This window comes from Xenopus laevis, chromosome 5S (assembly GCF_017654675.1).
Source record: "Xenopus laevis strain J_2021 chromosome 5S, Xenopus_laevis_v10.1, whole genome shotgun sequence".
Classification (NCBI taxonomy): Eukaryota; Metazoa; Chordata; class Amphibia; order Anura; family Pipidae; genus Xenopus; species Xenopus laevis.
Genome location: NC_054380.1, coordinates 10,862,592 through 10,880,250, shown reverse-complemented (window position 1 = coordinate 10,880,250; position 17,659 = coordinate 10,862,592). Strand labels below are relative to the sequence as shown.

Here is a 17,659-nt window from a genome sequence, read left to right as displayed (position 1 = left end):
GCATGGTTGCTAGGGGAATTTGGTCAATAGCTACCAGAATGCTTAAAATGCAAATTGAAGAGCTGCTGAATAAAAAGCTAAAATTACTCAAAAACCTTAAATAATAAAAACGAAAAACCAATTGCAAATTGTCTCAGAATATCACGCTCTACTTCATACTGAAAGGTGAACAACCTCTTTAACCAGATATCGCCCTGCCTTTGGTGGGCATATCGGGTTAAAGGAGAACTAAAGCCTAAAAATGAATGTAGTTAAATATGCCATATTTTATTTACTGAACTTATTGTACCAGCCTAAAGTTTCAGCTTGTCAATAGCAGCAATGATCCAGGACTTCAAACTTGTCACAGGGGGTCACCATCTTGGAAAGTGTCTGTGACACTCACATGCTCAGTGGGCTCTGATTGGCTGTTGAGAAGCTAAGCTTAGGGCTCGTCACTAATTATCCAGCAGAAAATGAGCTTCCCTTGTAATATAAGCTGAGGCTACAGGTTTGCTGATTATTAAATTCTGATGCTAATTGCACTGGTTTCTGTGCTGCCATGTAGTAATTATGTGTATTAATTACTAATCAGCCTTATATTGTGACATTTCTATTCTATGTGTACTGTATATTGTGAGTGGGTCCCTAAGCTCAGTAAGTGACAGCAGCACAGAGCATGTGCAGTGAATCAGCAGAAAAGAAGATGGGGAGCTACTGGGGCATCTTTGGAGACACAGATCTTTACTGCTAAATGGCTGTGGTTGCCTTGGGCTGGTACAGAAGCTCAAAACATAATGTACAACATTTCTAGCTACTTCTTTAGTTAGGCTTTAGTTCTCCTTTAAGTTGCACTAGTGTGTCAACCTTGCCAAACGAGCGGATCTTATTGTGTACCGTTATATCTCTGATGGAACAACTTGTCAGCAATGGTCCGGTTACTTTTGGCTCCTTAAAAGTAGGGAACTACAAATAAAAAGTGCTGTCATTCCTAAAACATGGGACCCTTAAGCTAAATGGGTCTTTCACCTTCGAGTTTACTTTTAGTATGATGTAGAGAGTGATATTCTGCAGTTAGGTTTCATTTTTTATGGGTTTGGAATTACTTATCTTTTTATGCAGCAGCTCTCCAGTTCACAATTTCAGCAATCTAGTTGCTGGGGTGCAAATTCCCCTAGCAACCATGTATAGTTATGAATAAGAGACTGGAATATGAATAGCAGAGGCCTGAATAGAAAGAGGATTAATAGCAGTAAATGTGTGACTTCCTAAAGAAGAATTGGCCACTGTATAAGCTACAAAAAGTAAACGTAAAGGTGAATCAAAACTGGCAGCCTGAACTTTGTGTTCCCCATGATACAACTGCAGTGCCAAAGAAATATCATTAGAAAATACACACACATACTGCACATAAAGTAAAGAAAGACAAAAGGAGCAGATCAGGCCCACATTTCACTTTAGAGCCCATGGAATAAAGGCTGATAATGAACTCCCAGGCTGTACAGCACAATAAAGCAAAGAGAAAGTAAAGTGACCCATTGGTGCTCCCCCCCCCCCAGCAGGGACCAGTGGAATGATCCGATACAGGAAGCTGCAGAAGCATCCCCAGCCTGTATAAAGACCAATAGGAAGACTCAGGGTGAGAGAAATGTACAGGGAACAGAAGCTCCAGGCTCTGAGTATTTACCTGCCCGGGGGGAATCCCTGGCTCATTCGATCAGTCGCTTCCTTCCCTCCCCAAGTCTGCAGGCCCCATGGAACATCCCCGGACGGAGAGTTACGAGCTCTTAATTGCCACAGGTTTCAGGTGACAGCTTCGGGTCACCGTCGGATGACGTCGCGCGGTCGCAGGGGCTCTGACGCTGGAAGGCAGGGGCGGGGCTGTGCGGGGGCGGATGTGTTTAGGTGGTGAGGCACACGGGAGTTTGGTACTTCTTTCCACTTCCGTGCGCGCGCTGGGGATAATGGGAAAGTTGGCCTGAGATCCCGGGTCTTCACATTTTAGTCAATTATGGGCTCAGTAATACAATTCTGATACTTTTTGTAAAAACAGAAAAATGAAGTTTTTTTTTACAGTTGCGTGTTGTGAATAAAAGCAGCAGTTTCATTATAACCACCTGCTCATGGCTTAGGCATGAAATGAAAACGTTACCTCAAAATGAATAATTAAGCAACAGATAGCGTGTATCGTATTATATTTAAGTAAATCTTGCCCTTTTACATCCCTTGCCTTGAACCACCATTTTGTGATGGTCTGTGTGCTGCCTCAGAGATCACCTGACCAGAAATACTGCAGCTCTAACTGTAACAGGAAGTGATCACCTGACCAGACATACTACAGCTCCAACTAACAGGAAGTGATCACCTGACCGGAAATACTGCAGCTCTAACTGTAACAGGAAGTGATCTCCTGACCAGAAATACTGCAGCTCTAACTGTAACAGGAAGAGATCACCTGACCAGACATACTGCAGCTCTAACTGTAACAGGAAGAGATCACCTGACCAGAAATACTGCAGCTCTAACTGTAACAGGAAGAGATCACCTGACCAGAAATACTGCAGCTCTAACTGTAACAGGAAGAGATCACCTGACCAGAAATACTGCAGCTCTAACTGTAACAGGAAGAGATCACCTGACCAGAAATACTGCAGCTCTAACTGTAACAGGAAGAGATCACCTGACCAGAAATACTGCAGCTCTAACTGTAACAGGAAGAGATCACCTGACCAGAAATACTGCAGCTCTAACTGTAACAGGACGAGATCACCTGACCAGATATACTGCAGCTCTAACTGTAACAGGAAGAGATCACCTGACCAGAAATACTGCAGCTCTAACTGTTACAGGAAGAGATCACCTGACCAGAAATACTGCAGCTCTAACTAACAGGGAGTGTGGAAGCAAAAGACACAACTCTGTCTGTTAATTGGCTCATGTGACCTAACATGTATCGTTTGTTTGTGTGCACCGTGAATCCTACGATCCCAGTGGGTGGCCCCTTATTTTTTAAAATGGCATTTTTCTATTTAGGATTACTGAATGGCACATACTGTTAAAAAAGTATTGTAACGCTAACTTGGCTAAGCAGACCATAAAGGGGTTAATGTCCAGCTAGTGCGTAGAGCATGGGTTACATGTGACTCAAACACTTTTCAGGCTAGGGCCTTCTCTAGATGGAATATTTCAGGAATGGTGTAGTGTAATTACAACTCCCACAGGCTACTGGGCAATAAAATAGGAATAATGGGCGCCAGGAGGTTCTTGCAGTATAACAGAATAACTTTTATTAGTCCGAGACAAATGATGCACAGGTTTACTTACATCAGTACAGAGGCATTGGCAGCATATATAGGCACACCCACTCACACAGAGCTACAGAGGTAGATGCCGAATATTCAGGCACATATACAGGCACACCTGCTCACACAGAGCTCCCAAGGTAGATGCCGGGGAATTTCCTCCAGAGACAGCACAGGGGAACTCCCTGAGGCAATAGCGTCCACCTGAATAGAGGCACCTCATGATCTCAGACCCTTGACCTGGATCCTCACACAGGGGATCAGGGATCTTACTAGACCTAATCCCTATTAGACTGTGTCCCTATACTAGAAGAGAGCTACCTCCTTTTTATCCCTCCTACTTGGAGCCAAGCTGCCCTTACTATCTGTACTCTCTATCTCACTCTCCTAGAGAGTCTATTACAGATATATCCCTGCCACTCACTAGCCTCATTCACGGGGTCCCTGCTCCCCGACTTATACTTCTAGAGGTACTGCTCCCTCTAGAGCAGGGCTGTCCCCACCTTCTGTGGTCCCCCACCTACCCATGTGTAAGCTTAAAAATGGTATCATTTTAAGCTTGTGTATGCCTCTGTGTGGCCTGCTCTGCCTGTGTGTGGCCTGCTCTGCCTGTGTGTGCCCTGCCTGTGTGTGCCCTGCTCTGCCTGTGTGTGCCATGCACACAAACCATCACAAAATGGTGGCTTAAGGCAAGAGATTTAAAAGAGCAAGATTTACTTAAATATATATTCCAGTTTGGTAAGATTCTTTAATATGGCATATTTATCAAGGGTCGTATTTTGAATTGAAAAAAATCCAAATTCAAAAAGACCAACCGAAATTAAGTTGAAGTTTTTTTTTGTTCGAAGAGGTCCATTTTCGATCGAATAGGTCCGTATTTGGCCGAATTCTAATTGTACAGATCGAAGTAATAGCGCAATCGATCAAATTCGATTCAAAGTTTTTCCCAAGAAAACGTTCAATTTTTCAAAGTCCACCAATTGACTCCAAATGGGTATCTTACTTTGCCACTGTTTTATTATTACAGAGAAAAAGGAAATCATTTTTAAATATATGGGAGATGTCCATTCCGTAATTTGGAGCTTTCTGGATGACAGGTTTCCGGATAACGGATTCTATACCTGCACTTTATAACCTTTTCTAAAAAATATCAGTTTTAGGTTGGCATGTTGTAGGGCTTTTTTAGCTGATTGAAACAAGTGGGTCAAAGAAATGATGAATGTTGCTAAATAATGAAATAGGTTTAAAGGGGAACTATCGCAAAAATAAAATTTAATATAAGCCTTATCATACTAAAATAGGAAACTTTCTAAACACACCAACTGTTTACTAAAATCCAAATTTATCTCATTATTTTAATAAAACAACTTAGACCGATCTCCCATCCACAATTTTACAAAACTTTGGTGAGGCAAAATTCTCGATAAAATTGTGTTAAAAATGTTTTTTCGGATTTGACGCCCAAAAACTACAGGGTATTTTCCGGGTTTTCTTCACCTGGCAAAGTGTTGCGATGGCTGTTAAGCCGTAGCGGGTGAATTTTCACCGCTTGGTAAATTTACACCCTGGCTCTAAGTGCAGCACCAGGCCAGGCCTACCATGCGCCCTAGGCAACCTGTCCGGTCGCAGCACCCAATTGGCCGGCACATGCACATCAAAAAATTGAGATCCTTGCCTCAGGGGGGCAACAAGAAGCCAGTAACAAGGGGCACCAAAAAGCCGCCTCTAGTAACGTTAAGAGCCAAAATACCAGGTTTTAACCCGGAAATTCACTCACGATTCAGCCCCTCTTTGACCTGATCCGAGCTGATGTTTTGAGCATGGATCAGTAGAGGGGGGCTGCATTGGGGCTGCAACAGCCCCAAGATTGCTCCTGAGTGCATGGAACTTGAGGTCTATTGCCCATCCTAATTTTTTAGAGGACAGTGAAATGCGTGAACCTGGTAGCACTGCCTGTCAGTTGCAATAATTAAATCCATCAGTGACAGGTGCATTCCCTTAATGGAAATGACAGATTTCATGAACACATTCAGGCTTCTCCACCAGCTGAAACATCTTGTCATTGAATACACTTTGTGTGCCAGGAGCTTTACAACTTTATTGCTGTAGATTCATTGCTATTCCAATACAGCTGCCATTAGTCCTGTTTTGATTGTAACTTCAGCATGACAGTCCACTGTGGGCAGGTATTATACAGCTCACTTGGCCTTTAAAAAAAACCTCTAGCTGAAAAGTGTCAAATGGTTGCACAGCAGTGCACAGTGTGAAAAGATTTAAGTAATGTGTGACTGCAAACGAGCGGCCGAGTATAATTTACAGCACACCAAGAGGGCAGCAGATTTACTTGCCAGGAAAAAACATTTATCACTGTGTCAGGCATTAACTTTGCTTCTAATAGAAGAGGCGTCTGGGGGAAAAATGAAATTCCTAGATGACTATTTTAGTAGAACATTAGCCTCATTTGTTTTAGGGTGACAGGACTAATTTTGAAGAAGAAAACAAGGCTGGACATTTATTGAATCAAACTTGGCCATTTCAGCTCACAAAAGGGACACATTGTATTTTGCACATTCTGCAATATCCAAACAAGCTAATTTACAAATAACTTATTTTCTATAATCTTATATAATGTGTGTTGTTTTACTATGTAACCTAGTTGAAGTGTTAGGTCAGTGTTGCATTGAACAGAGTGTCTGAAACAGAGAGGCCGGAGGACTTACAGAATTATTTGACATGTATATGAGTGGAGAAATTGCTCCATCTTCCCCAGGTGATTGCAACAAGCTCCACCTATCATAGAATCATTTATTTTGCATAATACTAGAGAGGGTGGAGTAGAGTATGAGTGCTGGAGGATATAAGCTGGCCATTAACATAACAAAATATTTTTTTTCATACAAATTCAGTAGGTATGCTGGTCAGACCAATATCTACATCTCATGGATTCTGGTCAGTTTGTTGATCAGCAGACGAAGAAGCAAAGAAAAACTGCAACTTGTCATGCCTTCAAATTGTTCTAAAAGGCCAGGCTGTCAACTTGAACTAACAATGGAAAGGTGGCCATAATGGCTCCTTGTATAGTATCTGTCCATTTGGCACATGGGATGACCAGTTGGATACTGTACGGGATCAGCTCTTGTATGGCCAGTCCTGATAAGCTTGGTTAAAATATTTCAAATAACCATGTCAGACAGTGCATGATATCAGTACGGTTTTCCGTAATTTGGATCTTTCAAGTCCCCAACCTCCAAAGTCCCGACCTGCCAAAGTCCTGAAGCCGCGAAAAGACCCAAAGCCATGAAAAGAGTCAAAGTTGAAGTCCTGAAGCTGCGAAAAAGACCCAAAGCCACAATAGGAGCCAAAGCTGAAGTCCTGAAGCTGTGAAAAGGCCCAAAGCCACGAAAGCAGCCAAAGTTGAAGTCCTGGAGCTGCAAAAAGGCCCGAAGCCACAAAAGGAGCCAAAGCTGAAGTCTTGAAGCTGCGAAAAGGCCCAAAGCCACGAAAGGAGTCAAAGTTGAAGTCCTGAAGCTGCGAAAAAGACCCAAAGCCACAAAAGGAGCCAAAGTTGAAGTCCTGAAGCTGCGAAAAGGCCCGAAGCCACGAAAGGAGCCAAAGTTGAAGTCCTGAAGCTGCGAAAAGGTCCGAAGTTGAAGTCCTGAAGCCACAAGTTCAGTTCTACTGAACACCAATGCGTTTTTTTTTATATATATAGATTTTTTTATTTTATATATATAGGTCTATAGAGTATATTAATACTCTATAGACCCCTGCCATGTTTTTTTAAAAAAATATTCTCTGGGGCCCCAATGTTTCTTTTTAACTTGTAAGGGGGGGCCCTGGCACCAATGTTTTTTTTAACTTATGAGGGCTCTGAAACCCAATGAATTTTTACATTTTTTATGGGGGCCCTGGCGCCAATGTTTTTTCAAAAACATGTGTGGGGGGTTTTACCATTTTTAGCGCTGATGTCTGTGTGGTCTTTTAACTGTGGGGTGGGTGGGGCTTGGGGGATGGGGTGGTTTAGGGCCCAAGGGTCCCAGAAAAATTTGTTGTATGGGGCCCTGTGATTTCTAATGGCGTCGCTGGCCGCAGCCATCACTTGGGACATAGTGACAGCTCAGCGATGTCATCATATAGCCACGTGATGTCATTGCATCACATTTGTTGGCAACATTCAAAATAAATAGACTCCAAAGACCTGGGGTCAATGCCCAAAAATAGGTCTTGCTCTATGAGTTTCTGACTTGACTTTGCTTTGATTCTGACTATTCTAATCACTGCATGACCTGACTTTTGCCTTGATTTTGACCTTGAGCTTCTTTAACCTTTTGGATGCCACATATTGGCTATTTCTGACTGTACTTTGGAAAGGCTGCCGGGCCCTGGCACTGTAATGTGCCTGCAGGACGTTGCTAAAGATATTTCCCATTCTGCCTTTTGTGTAGCTACCAGTTTTTATCCTATAACTTTTTCACCTTCTATAGCACTCTCTCCAAGAAGAAACCACTGGGCATGATATCAGTGAGAATATGGACAACCAACAGTAGCCCATTGGAGAATCGCAGGATTCATCAGGAACATGTAAGATTAAACTGTACCCTTAACAGCCCAATCAGCTGAGGATCTCTGTTAGTTCATGTGGCCAATCATTATTCAATCCTGGATTCAGTCTAGATTCAGAGGTAGAAGTAAGCCTATTACCCATATGAAGTTATATCCAACCCCTTTCATTCAAGGAGAGAACTAGTTGTATCTATTATGAAGATAATATAATGTTATATAAAACAGCTAATTAAAGTAACAGGGAATAATGAATCCTTTTGACAATAGCTTATGAAACTGCAAATTGAGTTCTGCGTGGTAAATGTAATGTAACACACTTTTTTCTCCAGAATAGAAAACAGTCGCAAAATAGATGACAATGGGAAAATAGTGTAATTATCTATTGCGACTGGAAAAAAAAATGTAGGCAGCATTCAACTGAAAAATTGCAGTGTTCTGGAAAATCAGTTGTGTGCTGGTAAAAAAAAAAAAGAAAGAACCAGATTGAATAGAAGATGGATAGGAAAATTATAGATATGCAGTGGATTGTCATGTTTTGACTTTTTTTTTTTTTACTATGGGTCACCTTCAGCTGAAAAAGGAATATTATTATAGAATAAACTGAATACAAATGGGGGTAGAGATGTAAAATGTTACTTATAAACAAAGAAAGGATATATATTGGTTTGAGACTAAATGGCCTGTGCTCCTTGGTAAAGTCTGCATAGCTGTTGGATGAACCTACTGTGATCTGGACAAATGGAGCCGCTAATATTACAGGTAACAAGTAGCACAGGTAATTAAACTAAGGTAAATACTAGTGCATTCTCTATCCTACGAGAACTAACCCCCCCCAAAAAAAAGTCCCCATCTGCTACCCCCCATTCACCCCTCTCCCTGCTTCCTTCCTGCTCAGTCCACTATATAAAAAGTGTCCCTGAATGTCACATCGACCTCTCCATGCAGAGTAGAGTAGTGGAGCCATCTTCAGACCCTTCAGCTATTTTTGGAGCTTTTCGGTGCATTTGTGCAGTTGTTACAAATACCAAACTGACTCCAACTGAACATTCCCAAAAAAGCTCAGCATCAGAGGTCCTTTACCTACAGGTATCCATGATGTACCCATGAGCTCTGCTGCGTTAGTCTGCATCAGGGCCACCATCATGGAGGGGGGGGGCACAGGGGGTACTCCTGTACCAGGCCCTGGACTTAAGGGGGGGCCCAGATTTGCTGCTCTTTTCGAAAGAGCCGAGCCCCCCTTGACAGAGTTGAAGCCGTGGCACCTCTTCTGAATCCTCGAATCGGCGAAAAGCCGGAGTCCCTAAGCATTGAGAAGACCCAAAGCCACGAAAATAGACGAAGCTGAAGTCCTTAAGCGGCGAAAAGACTCAAAGCCACAAAGATAAACAAAGTTGATGTCCTGAAGATTTGAAAAGACCCGAAGCCACGACAATAGACAATGCTGAAGTCCTGAAGAGGCGAAAAAGACCCGAAGCCACGAAAATAGACGATGTTGAAGTCCTGAAACCACATGTTCAATTCTACTGAACACCAATGTGTGTTTTTTTATTTTTTTAAACCCCTGACACCAATGTATATACTCTATAGGGGGCCTGTGACGCCAGCCAACTCTTAAAAAAATACTGGATTGTTGTAGCTGTGCTGGGGAAAAGATGAATATATGGGGCAATTGGTAAACCCTTAAGCTCTCCTTTTAATGTCCACTAACTTAAACTTATGCTGATGGTTTCCTTGTCCTCTAAGTCCTCACAAGCATGCCGTCCCATTTGAAGTAAAGTTTGCACCATATTACCAATCAAGTCATTGCTACAACACTCTTTTCTTGTTGAAGCTGTCTCTTGTACCCCCGGAACCTCCGAAAATCCTGTTCTAAGTTGTCTTTCTGTACATGATATTTAAGCTGGCCAACTACGTCAAAGTCATCCCATATCTGGCCAGTCCTATGCTCAATTTTCATCTGATTCATTAAGAATTCTATGGTTTCATTATACATTTTATAAAATGTATAATGAAACCATAGAATTCTTAATGAATCAGATGAAAATTGAGCATAGGACTGGCCAGATATGGGATGACTTTGACGTAGTTGGCCAGCTTAAATATATTGCAATATATGGACAAACAATCCCTGTGTTGTTTAAAGGGTAAGGCATTTTTTAGTAGCTGTATGCACAAAATGTCTCTGTCTTAAATATATTGATAATGGGTTGATGCAGAGGACCTCTTGTATTTGACTATATGTATTTTGTGGTCACAGCCTCATTGCACCCCCGCCTAATGAGTTTAAAAACTAGTGGTGAGCACAACTTTCCCTTGTTTGTTATAGTTCTACAGGAGCAGTGACCAGCTCCATGTTGTAGCTCCCACCCTTCCCAGCTATAGTCAGGTGATCCCACTGGTGTCTAATAAAAGGGCAGCCAAGTTTGGGAGTTTTACTTTGAAAGCAGCAAGTAAGTTGCAGGTAAAACGTATTCGTCCCTTTTATAAAATGTATAATGAAACCATAGAATTCTTAATGAATCAGATGAAAATTGAGCATAGGATTGGCCAGATATGGGATGACTTTGACGTAGTTGGCCAGCTTAAATATATTGCAATATATGGACAAACAATCCCTGTTTTGTTTAAAGGGTAAGGCATTTTTTAGTAGCAGTATGCACAAAGTGTCTCTGTCTTAAATATATTGATAATGGGTTGAGTGCAGAGGACTCTTGTATTTGACTATATGTATTTTGTGGTCACAGCCTCATTGCACCCCCGCCTAATGGTTTTAAAAACTAGTGGTGAGCACAACTTTCCCTTTCTGTACATGAATCATTGACCCTGACCTTTAACCTATCACACTTGTATTTGACTTCTGCATGTTGTCTTTATCTTCCAGTTTTCTTTAAGGGTGTAGATGGATAAGATCTACTTGAAGAAAGCACGGGTCTTCATCCATGGGGGCAGATTTAGTAAAGGGCAAAGTGTTCGTTGTCGCTAGTGAAAATTTCCCAGAAATCAGATCCTCAGGGAGATTACCAATTTACTAACAGGCATAGAGGACAATTTGCTATGGAAAGAGTACATCGCTAATGAAGTTTCACTCCCATTCGCCAGGCGATTTTTCATTACGGTGAAACGATTGTTACTCCACAAATACATTAAAGAGGAAATTTTCCATAACGTTACCTCTTTTGCCAGAGTTTCCTTCGCCAGCTGAGACCTTGCGAACGGATAAAATGCAGCTACATCCTCCTCAATCTTATCTAGTGATTGGCAAATTTGTCCTGTTTCGCCTTGCCAAAAACTTTGTGATTATATATATATATATATGTGTGAATTTATGTACCCGCCCTATTCAAATTGACCTGAACGTAAGTGTACTAGTAAGTTTGGCTAGGCAGAAATGAAAGTTAGCGAAAGTTCACTATGAAATGCTCGCGCTGACGAGCTGAACTTCGCCAGCGTTCAGCTGCCGGACGCAACTTCACATTGTAGTGAATTAGCGTAGTGGTACCGAATTGGCACCTGACGAAGTGGCGTGAAATGTGGGGAAGCCTTCGCAGGTGAAAATTCATCGTTTAGTGGTCTTTGGTCTTTGTGAAGACCAGGGGATGTATAGCTCTCCTGGTTAACATTTAAACCTAAGCGGTTTGTTGAATAACTTTCGTTGCATTGTACTGGCTCATCATGCAGATAAATAAATATCTGTTAGGAATGACAGAAAAATATAAAAACTTTTCCACTGCTCATGAGATTGAATGCAAGAAAGGACAACACACATGCATGACATATTTCATAATGACACTTTTTTTTCTCCGCTGGTACCTTACCTACATTGTTAAAATACATTAATTTATTACTCTGCACAGCACATATTTTCCATTGTATATTTACAATGTATCCTTGTCTTTTAATGTTAATTACTACATGTTCTTCATGCCAACTAGCAGATGGAACTACCAAACAGGAGCCCATATTTTGTTTCCACTTGAAGCTGTAGCCAAAAATGTGTTTGTAAGACCAGTATTTCATGCAGTGTTGTCTAACTGCACCTGCAAAGAAGAGTAACTGGATCCGCACACACACGATTGTTTGAAGTTGGAGAACTTCCCCTTTTATTATGTCACCAACAGAATCAACGTTTCAGGGGTGTTAACCCACCCTTCATCAGGATGCAGATCCACGTGCAAACCACCTTTATACCCAAAGCCCCTCCTTCTTTACCCATAGTTCCACACATCAGCGCAACATTTAACCATTTATGTATTTACAAAAAATTCAACATTTGAAATACATAGTTCAATTACGATAATGTCCAGTCTTTGCCATGATTCATCCAAAGTCCAGAGTCCAATCACGGATTCCATCCTTAATACATATATATGAAAAAATAATTATTGGAAGCACACTTATTAAAGTAAACCAGAAATACAATATAATTACTCACAGCCAGCGAGGTTCTTACTTAACCTTAATTTTTTTATGAAATATGTGGTGTTTATACAAATGGTCTGTAGATGTCACTGTGCTCAAGACTTATACTGTGCATACTTTCTATACAGCTTGTGGTGTACTGTTGTGTAATGGCTGCATGAGCCTGCTAATAAAGCACTGTTATACTCTACTCATCCTTGGCTACCCAAACATAACACATTGGCCCCCCGGCAATTCTTATCTGAGAAAAAAAGAAGGAATGATCAACATTCACATACTGGTTCAGAGAAAACATGTGGAACTAAAATTTTCTTGAGACCTTTTGGCCAAAGCGTTTTCAGTTTCCAGCAGAGGCTGAACTACCAGGGGAGAAGGGGGTGCGAGCGGGCCAGGGCCCGCACCCCCTCAGGGCCCCCCGGCAGCCCTCGCGCCACTAAAATTCGGGCCAAAAATCTCGTACAGTGGGGGGCCCGGCTGCGCGTCACGCACCAGAGCCCGCCCCCCTCTAGTTACGTTTCTGGTTTCCAGAACCGTCATGTCGTAATAAAGACCTTTTATTATCTTTACCTGCATCTTTCCGTACAACCTCAAGGATCTGCAATCTCAGTTGGGAAATATTATGTTTCACTTCAAAGAAATGTTTTGCCAATAAAGTCTCATTTTTAAACCTCTCTTTTTCTTTCTCTTTTTTCCCAGCAAGCATCAGTACCTTGCTCTTTAACCTCTTTTATGTTCGTCCATCCTTATCTTGAATGCCCTGGACGTCTGCCCCACATAACAGAGCCCACACGGACACTTTAGTAAGTAAATCACACCCTCAGTTTTGAATGTGACATCATTTTTCAATTTAACATTTGGCTAGGATGTTTACATGCCTCACCCCTGATAACGCCATTACAGTGCCCTCAATTAAAGCACAGAAAGGTGCCAGTTTTGTTGTACCTTACTTACTCGATTGTTTTTTTCTTGAAGTCAGTTGTGATGATTCCTTCGGATATATTTTTGCCCTTTTTGTAGCTAAACAGAGGTTTTTCATTAAACAGTTTTTCAAATGTTTTATCATTCTGTAAAATTGGCCAATGCTGCAATATAATGAAGGTCGAGTAGGGACCATATGTTGTTACACAAACTGTATTTTGTTTTTTTATGATCCTGCCCTTTTCTTTTAGGAGGTCCTTCCTATCAATCTCAAGAACCGCCCTATTGGTTGCCTGTAATTCACCCCTATCGTACCCTCTTTCACAAACTTGTTCACCAATTCATCAGCTTGGTTATTATACAAAAATGTGGTTGTAAGACCAGTATTTCATGCAGCGTTGTCTAACTGCGTCTGACATCCCACATGCAACTTCAATTGGCTGGTGAGTGCAGTTTTAGTCATGACACTCATCTCTTGTTTTTCATTTACAAATGAAAATACTTGTATTCACCATCCAAGTAATGTGAGACGTAGAATTCTAGTGATTGGCTGTTTGCCAGACCAGTGAAAAATGCTACATGAAGATCTCTGGGAAAGCAAACAAAAATGTAGTTTTAATTAGGTTAATTAATGAGTGATGTTAGTACTGATGATTAATGTTAATACGACTGCTTTGGGAATAATGTTCTCAGATGTTTCGGTGTTAACATCCTATCATTTTGTTGGGAGAAGGCGCTCCCATGCCATCACCTTTGAAAGACTATTAAGAATTGTTTAAAGGCATACTGACATGTATCTGTGTCTTTGCTGAAACTGGTTTTTGAAAAAACCCTAATGTAGGTGGTAGACAACCAACTTTCTTAAAGGATAATTCCACCCCCCTACTAATAAAACTCTCTACCCCCTGCACCGGTGATACCTGTAAGTGCCCCATATCCTTTAATTACCTCTCGTTGCGGAGTCTGCGCACTGGGGCTCACGGGCGCCATATTCGGTCTTCTTTGTTAAGTGAGCGCCGTATTGGCATATGCGCAGTTGGAGCAGTCTTCCGGTTCGTGACAACTGTGCAAGCGCTTAAAGTGACAGAAATTGCTGAAGGGAAGGAAGAAAACCCAAAAAAGACTGAAGAGCCGGAAGAGTCAAGTCAAGTGTCAAGTGGATTTTATTGTAATTTCAGCCATTTACAATAATACAGTACATACTAGAAATGAAATTATGTTTCTCCAGAACACCCCGGTGCTATGCATAAGACCATACTGGGTACATCAAGAAATTAACAACTCTAGTACACGGTCACACTGGGCAAGGTGGACATTTCAGTTCCTAATAAATGTATTCAGTTCAGTCCTCTGTAGTTGAGATGGCTGTTGGCTTGTGGAAATAGACTATTTCACATTCTGGAAGTCAGCGCTCGAATACTGTGGTATCTTTTACCGGATGGCAAGAGGGTAAAGAGATCATGTGCAGGGTGGGTGCTACCCCTGACAATGCTGGTAGCCTTCTGGAGACAGTGGGTGTGGTAAATATCCATAATGGCAGGTAGCGAGACCCCAATGATCTTTTCCGCTGTCCTCACCACCCGCTGCAGGATCTTGCTATTGGATACAGAGCAGTTTCCATACCAGGTAGTGATGCAGCTACATAAAATGCTTTCAATAGACCCTCTGTAAAAGATAGTGAGGATAGATGGTGGAAGGTGGGCTTTTTTCAGCTTTTGCAGAAAGTAGAGACGGTGCTGTGCCTTCTTCACTATAAAGCTGGTGTTAAGGGATAAGGAAAGGTTCTCCGCCAGATGTACCCCAAGGAATTTGGTGCTCTTGACTATTTCCACTTGAGATCTGTCAATGTACAGTGGAGAATGATCCCCACGTGTTCTCCTGAAGTCAACAACTATTTCCTTTGTTTTGTTCGTATTCATGGACAGATTGTTAACTTTGCACCAGTCCGTTAGCCATTCCACCTCTTGTCTATATGCTGATTCATTGTTCTTGCTGATGAGACCTACTACGGTTGTATCATCAGAGAACTTGATGAAGTGATTGGACCCATGACTTGCCGCACAGTCATGAGTCAGCAGTGTGAACAGCAGTGGACTAAGCACACAACCTTGGGGAGCTCCCGTGCTCAGTGTGATGGAGATGTTTCTTCCCCTTCGGACTACCTGAGGTCTCTTGGTCAGGAAGTCTAAGATCCAGTTGCAGATAGAGATGTTCAGTCCCAGCATGCTCAGCTTAACACTCAAGTGCTGAGGAATGATTGTGCCGAGCTGAAGTCTATGAACAGCATACATACATATGTGTCTTTATTGTCTAGGTGGCTAGGTGACAAGTGCAGGGAAGTGGCGATGGCATCGTCCGTTGAGTGGTTGGAACGGTAGGCAAATTGCAGTGGATCCAGAGATGGCGAGAGTAGGCCTTTGATATGTCTCATGACCAGCCTCTCAAAGCACTTCATTATGGTGGATGTTAGTGCGATGGAACGATAGTGATTTAGGCAGGACACATGGGACTTCTTTGGTACAGGAATGATGATGGACTCCTTGAAGCACCTCGGAACAACAGCAGTGCTCAGGGAGATGTTGAATATGTTGGTGAGAACATCTGCTAGCTGGTCTGCACACTCTCTGAGCACACTTCCAGGGATATTGTCTGGTCCAGCAGCCTCACGTGTGTTGAGTCTGGGGAGAGTGTTCCATACATCATTCTTGGTTAGACAGAGCAACACCTTTGTGTTGTTCATTTCGTCGAACCGGGCGTAAAATTAATTTAGCATATCTGGAGGCATCATCATCACAGACTGGTGTTGTCATCCTGTAGTTGGTGATAGCCTGAATGCCTTGCCACATGCGCCTGGTGTTCCCGCTGTATCCTATGACTTTAAGGGGCCGATTCACTAAGCTCGAGTGAAGGATTCGAATGAAAAAAATTCGAATTTCGAAGTATTTTTTGGTACTTCGACCATCGAATTGGTTAAATTCGTTCGAATTCGAACGAAATCGAACGAATCGAAGTAAAAATCGTTCGAATATTCGACCATTCGATAGTCGAAGTACTTTCCCTTTAAAAAAAACTTCGACCCCCTACTTCGGCAGGTAAAACCTACCGAAGTCAATGTTAGCCTATGGGGAAGGTCCCCATAGGTTTGCTAACCTTTTTTTGATCGAAGGATTTTCCTTCGATCGTTGGATTAAAATCCTTCGAATCGTTCGATTCGAAGGATTTAATCGTTCGATCGAACGAAAAATCCTTCGATCGATCGATCGGATTAGCGCTAAATCCTTCGACTTCGATATTCGAAGTCGAAGGATTTCAATTCGAGGGTCGAATTTCGAAGTATTTTTAACTTCGAAATTCGACCCTTAATGAATCTGCCCCTAAGACTATAAGATGTCGCCCGTGAGCTCCACCGCGCTGATTAGGGGCACTTACAGGTCCTGTGTGGGGGGGGGGAAGTGCAGGGAGGGGGGCTATGTTGGGGGTTCTATTAGTGGGGGGGTCCTTTAAGGGGTTTTGGCAGTGATTTGGTCATTATTTACATTTTTGGAATTACACAAGCTTCTTAGAGAATTTGCCCGGAAACGTTACTCAACCATACCACAATATTGGGGCAAAAATGTCTTCCCAAAGAAATAACATCACAATGTTTTTATTGTTCCTTTAATTATGTCAATATTTCTTTAAACTATTAAACACCATAAAATGTGCTGAATCCAGTATACAGCTGAACCAGGTATTTTTTTTGCAGAATTATGAAGGCCGAAAATTTTATATGCAAATTTTTCTTTCTGATGTTTTTAGAAATGTAGCTTTATTTTGCATTTCAGTTTTTATTTCATCTTTTCCGGCACATAGGGGCATGTATATTAAAAAAGGTCGAGCATCACTTTGCCAAAAAATTGATTTCACTGGCTGAGCATGTTTATTAAATGAGGAATAATGTGTTTTTCTTGGAAAATAAAATGTATTGCTCACTGAATTCTTCACTAGAAAATAGAGAGAAAATTAAATGGAAATCGAAATCTGTCTGTTTATGAATATGAGATACATGCACAGATACATGATGGATATATATTTTACATTCTAGAAAAACAAGAGGAATTATTATAATCACGTTTACATTTGATTCTTACTTTCTTTGTGGACATCGATGTCTTTTTCATTACTTTGGTAATAAACATCTAATCAAGTGAATTACAGAAATAAAAGGAAACAGATGTCTTCCCTTCCCAAGTGTATCTACATTATGGGGCAGATTTATCAAGGGTCGAATTTCAAAGTAATGGGAGTTTTTTTAGACTCCCATAACTTCGAAATTAGAATAAAAAAAGACCAACCAAAATTTATTTTAAAAAATCGGGTGAATAGGCTGTATTTGATCGTTCAAATCGAAGTAAGATCGTATTCGATCGAATTAGATTCTAAGTATTTTCCAAAAAAAACTTTGATTTTTCTAAGTCCACCAATTGACTCCAAATATG

At 41.5% G+C, this 17,659-nt stretch overlaps 1 protein-coding gene across 4 annotated transcripts in view; it reads right to left on the bottom strand.

The window, feature by feature from the left end:
• Positions 1-1,900, bottom strand: part of LOC108717675 (lysocardiolipin acyltransferase 1) — an 88,901-nt gene extending 87,001 nt beyond the window's left edge. For 2 of the 4 annotated variants that reach the window (XM_018264917.2, XM_018264918.2), the window contains exon 1: positions 1,667-1,897. Coding sequence is in view for 2 of the 4 variants with exons in the window: in XM_041564222.1 (XP_041420156.1) it covers positions 1,667-1,692 (26 nt within the window). In the remaining 2 variants the exon portion in view is untranslated. Of the gene's footprint in view, positions 1-1,666 lie in introns of all 4 variants that reach the window. The other 2 variants (XM_041564222.1, XM_018264916.2) reach the window with 2 other exon arrangements.
• Between the last annotated feature and the right edge of the window lie 15,759 nt (positions 1,901-17,659).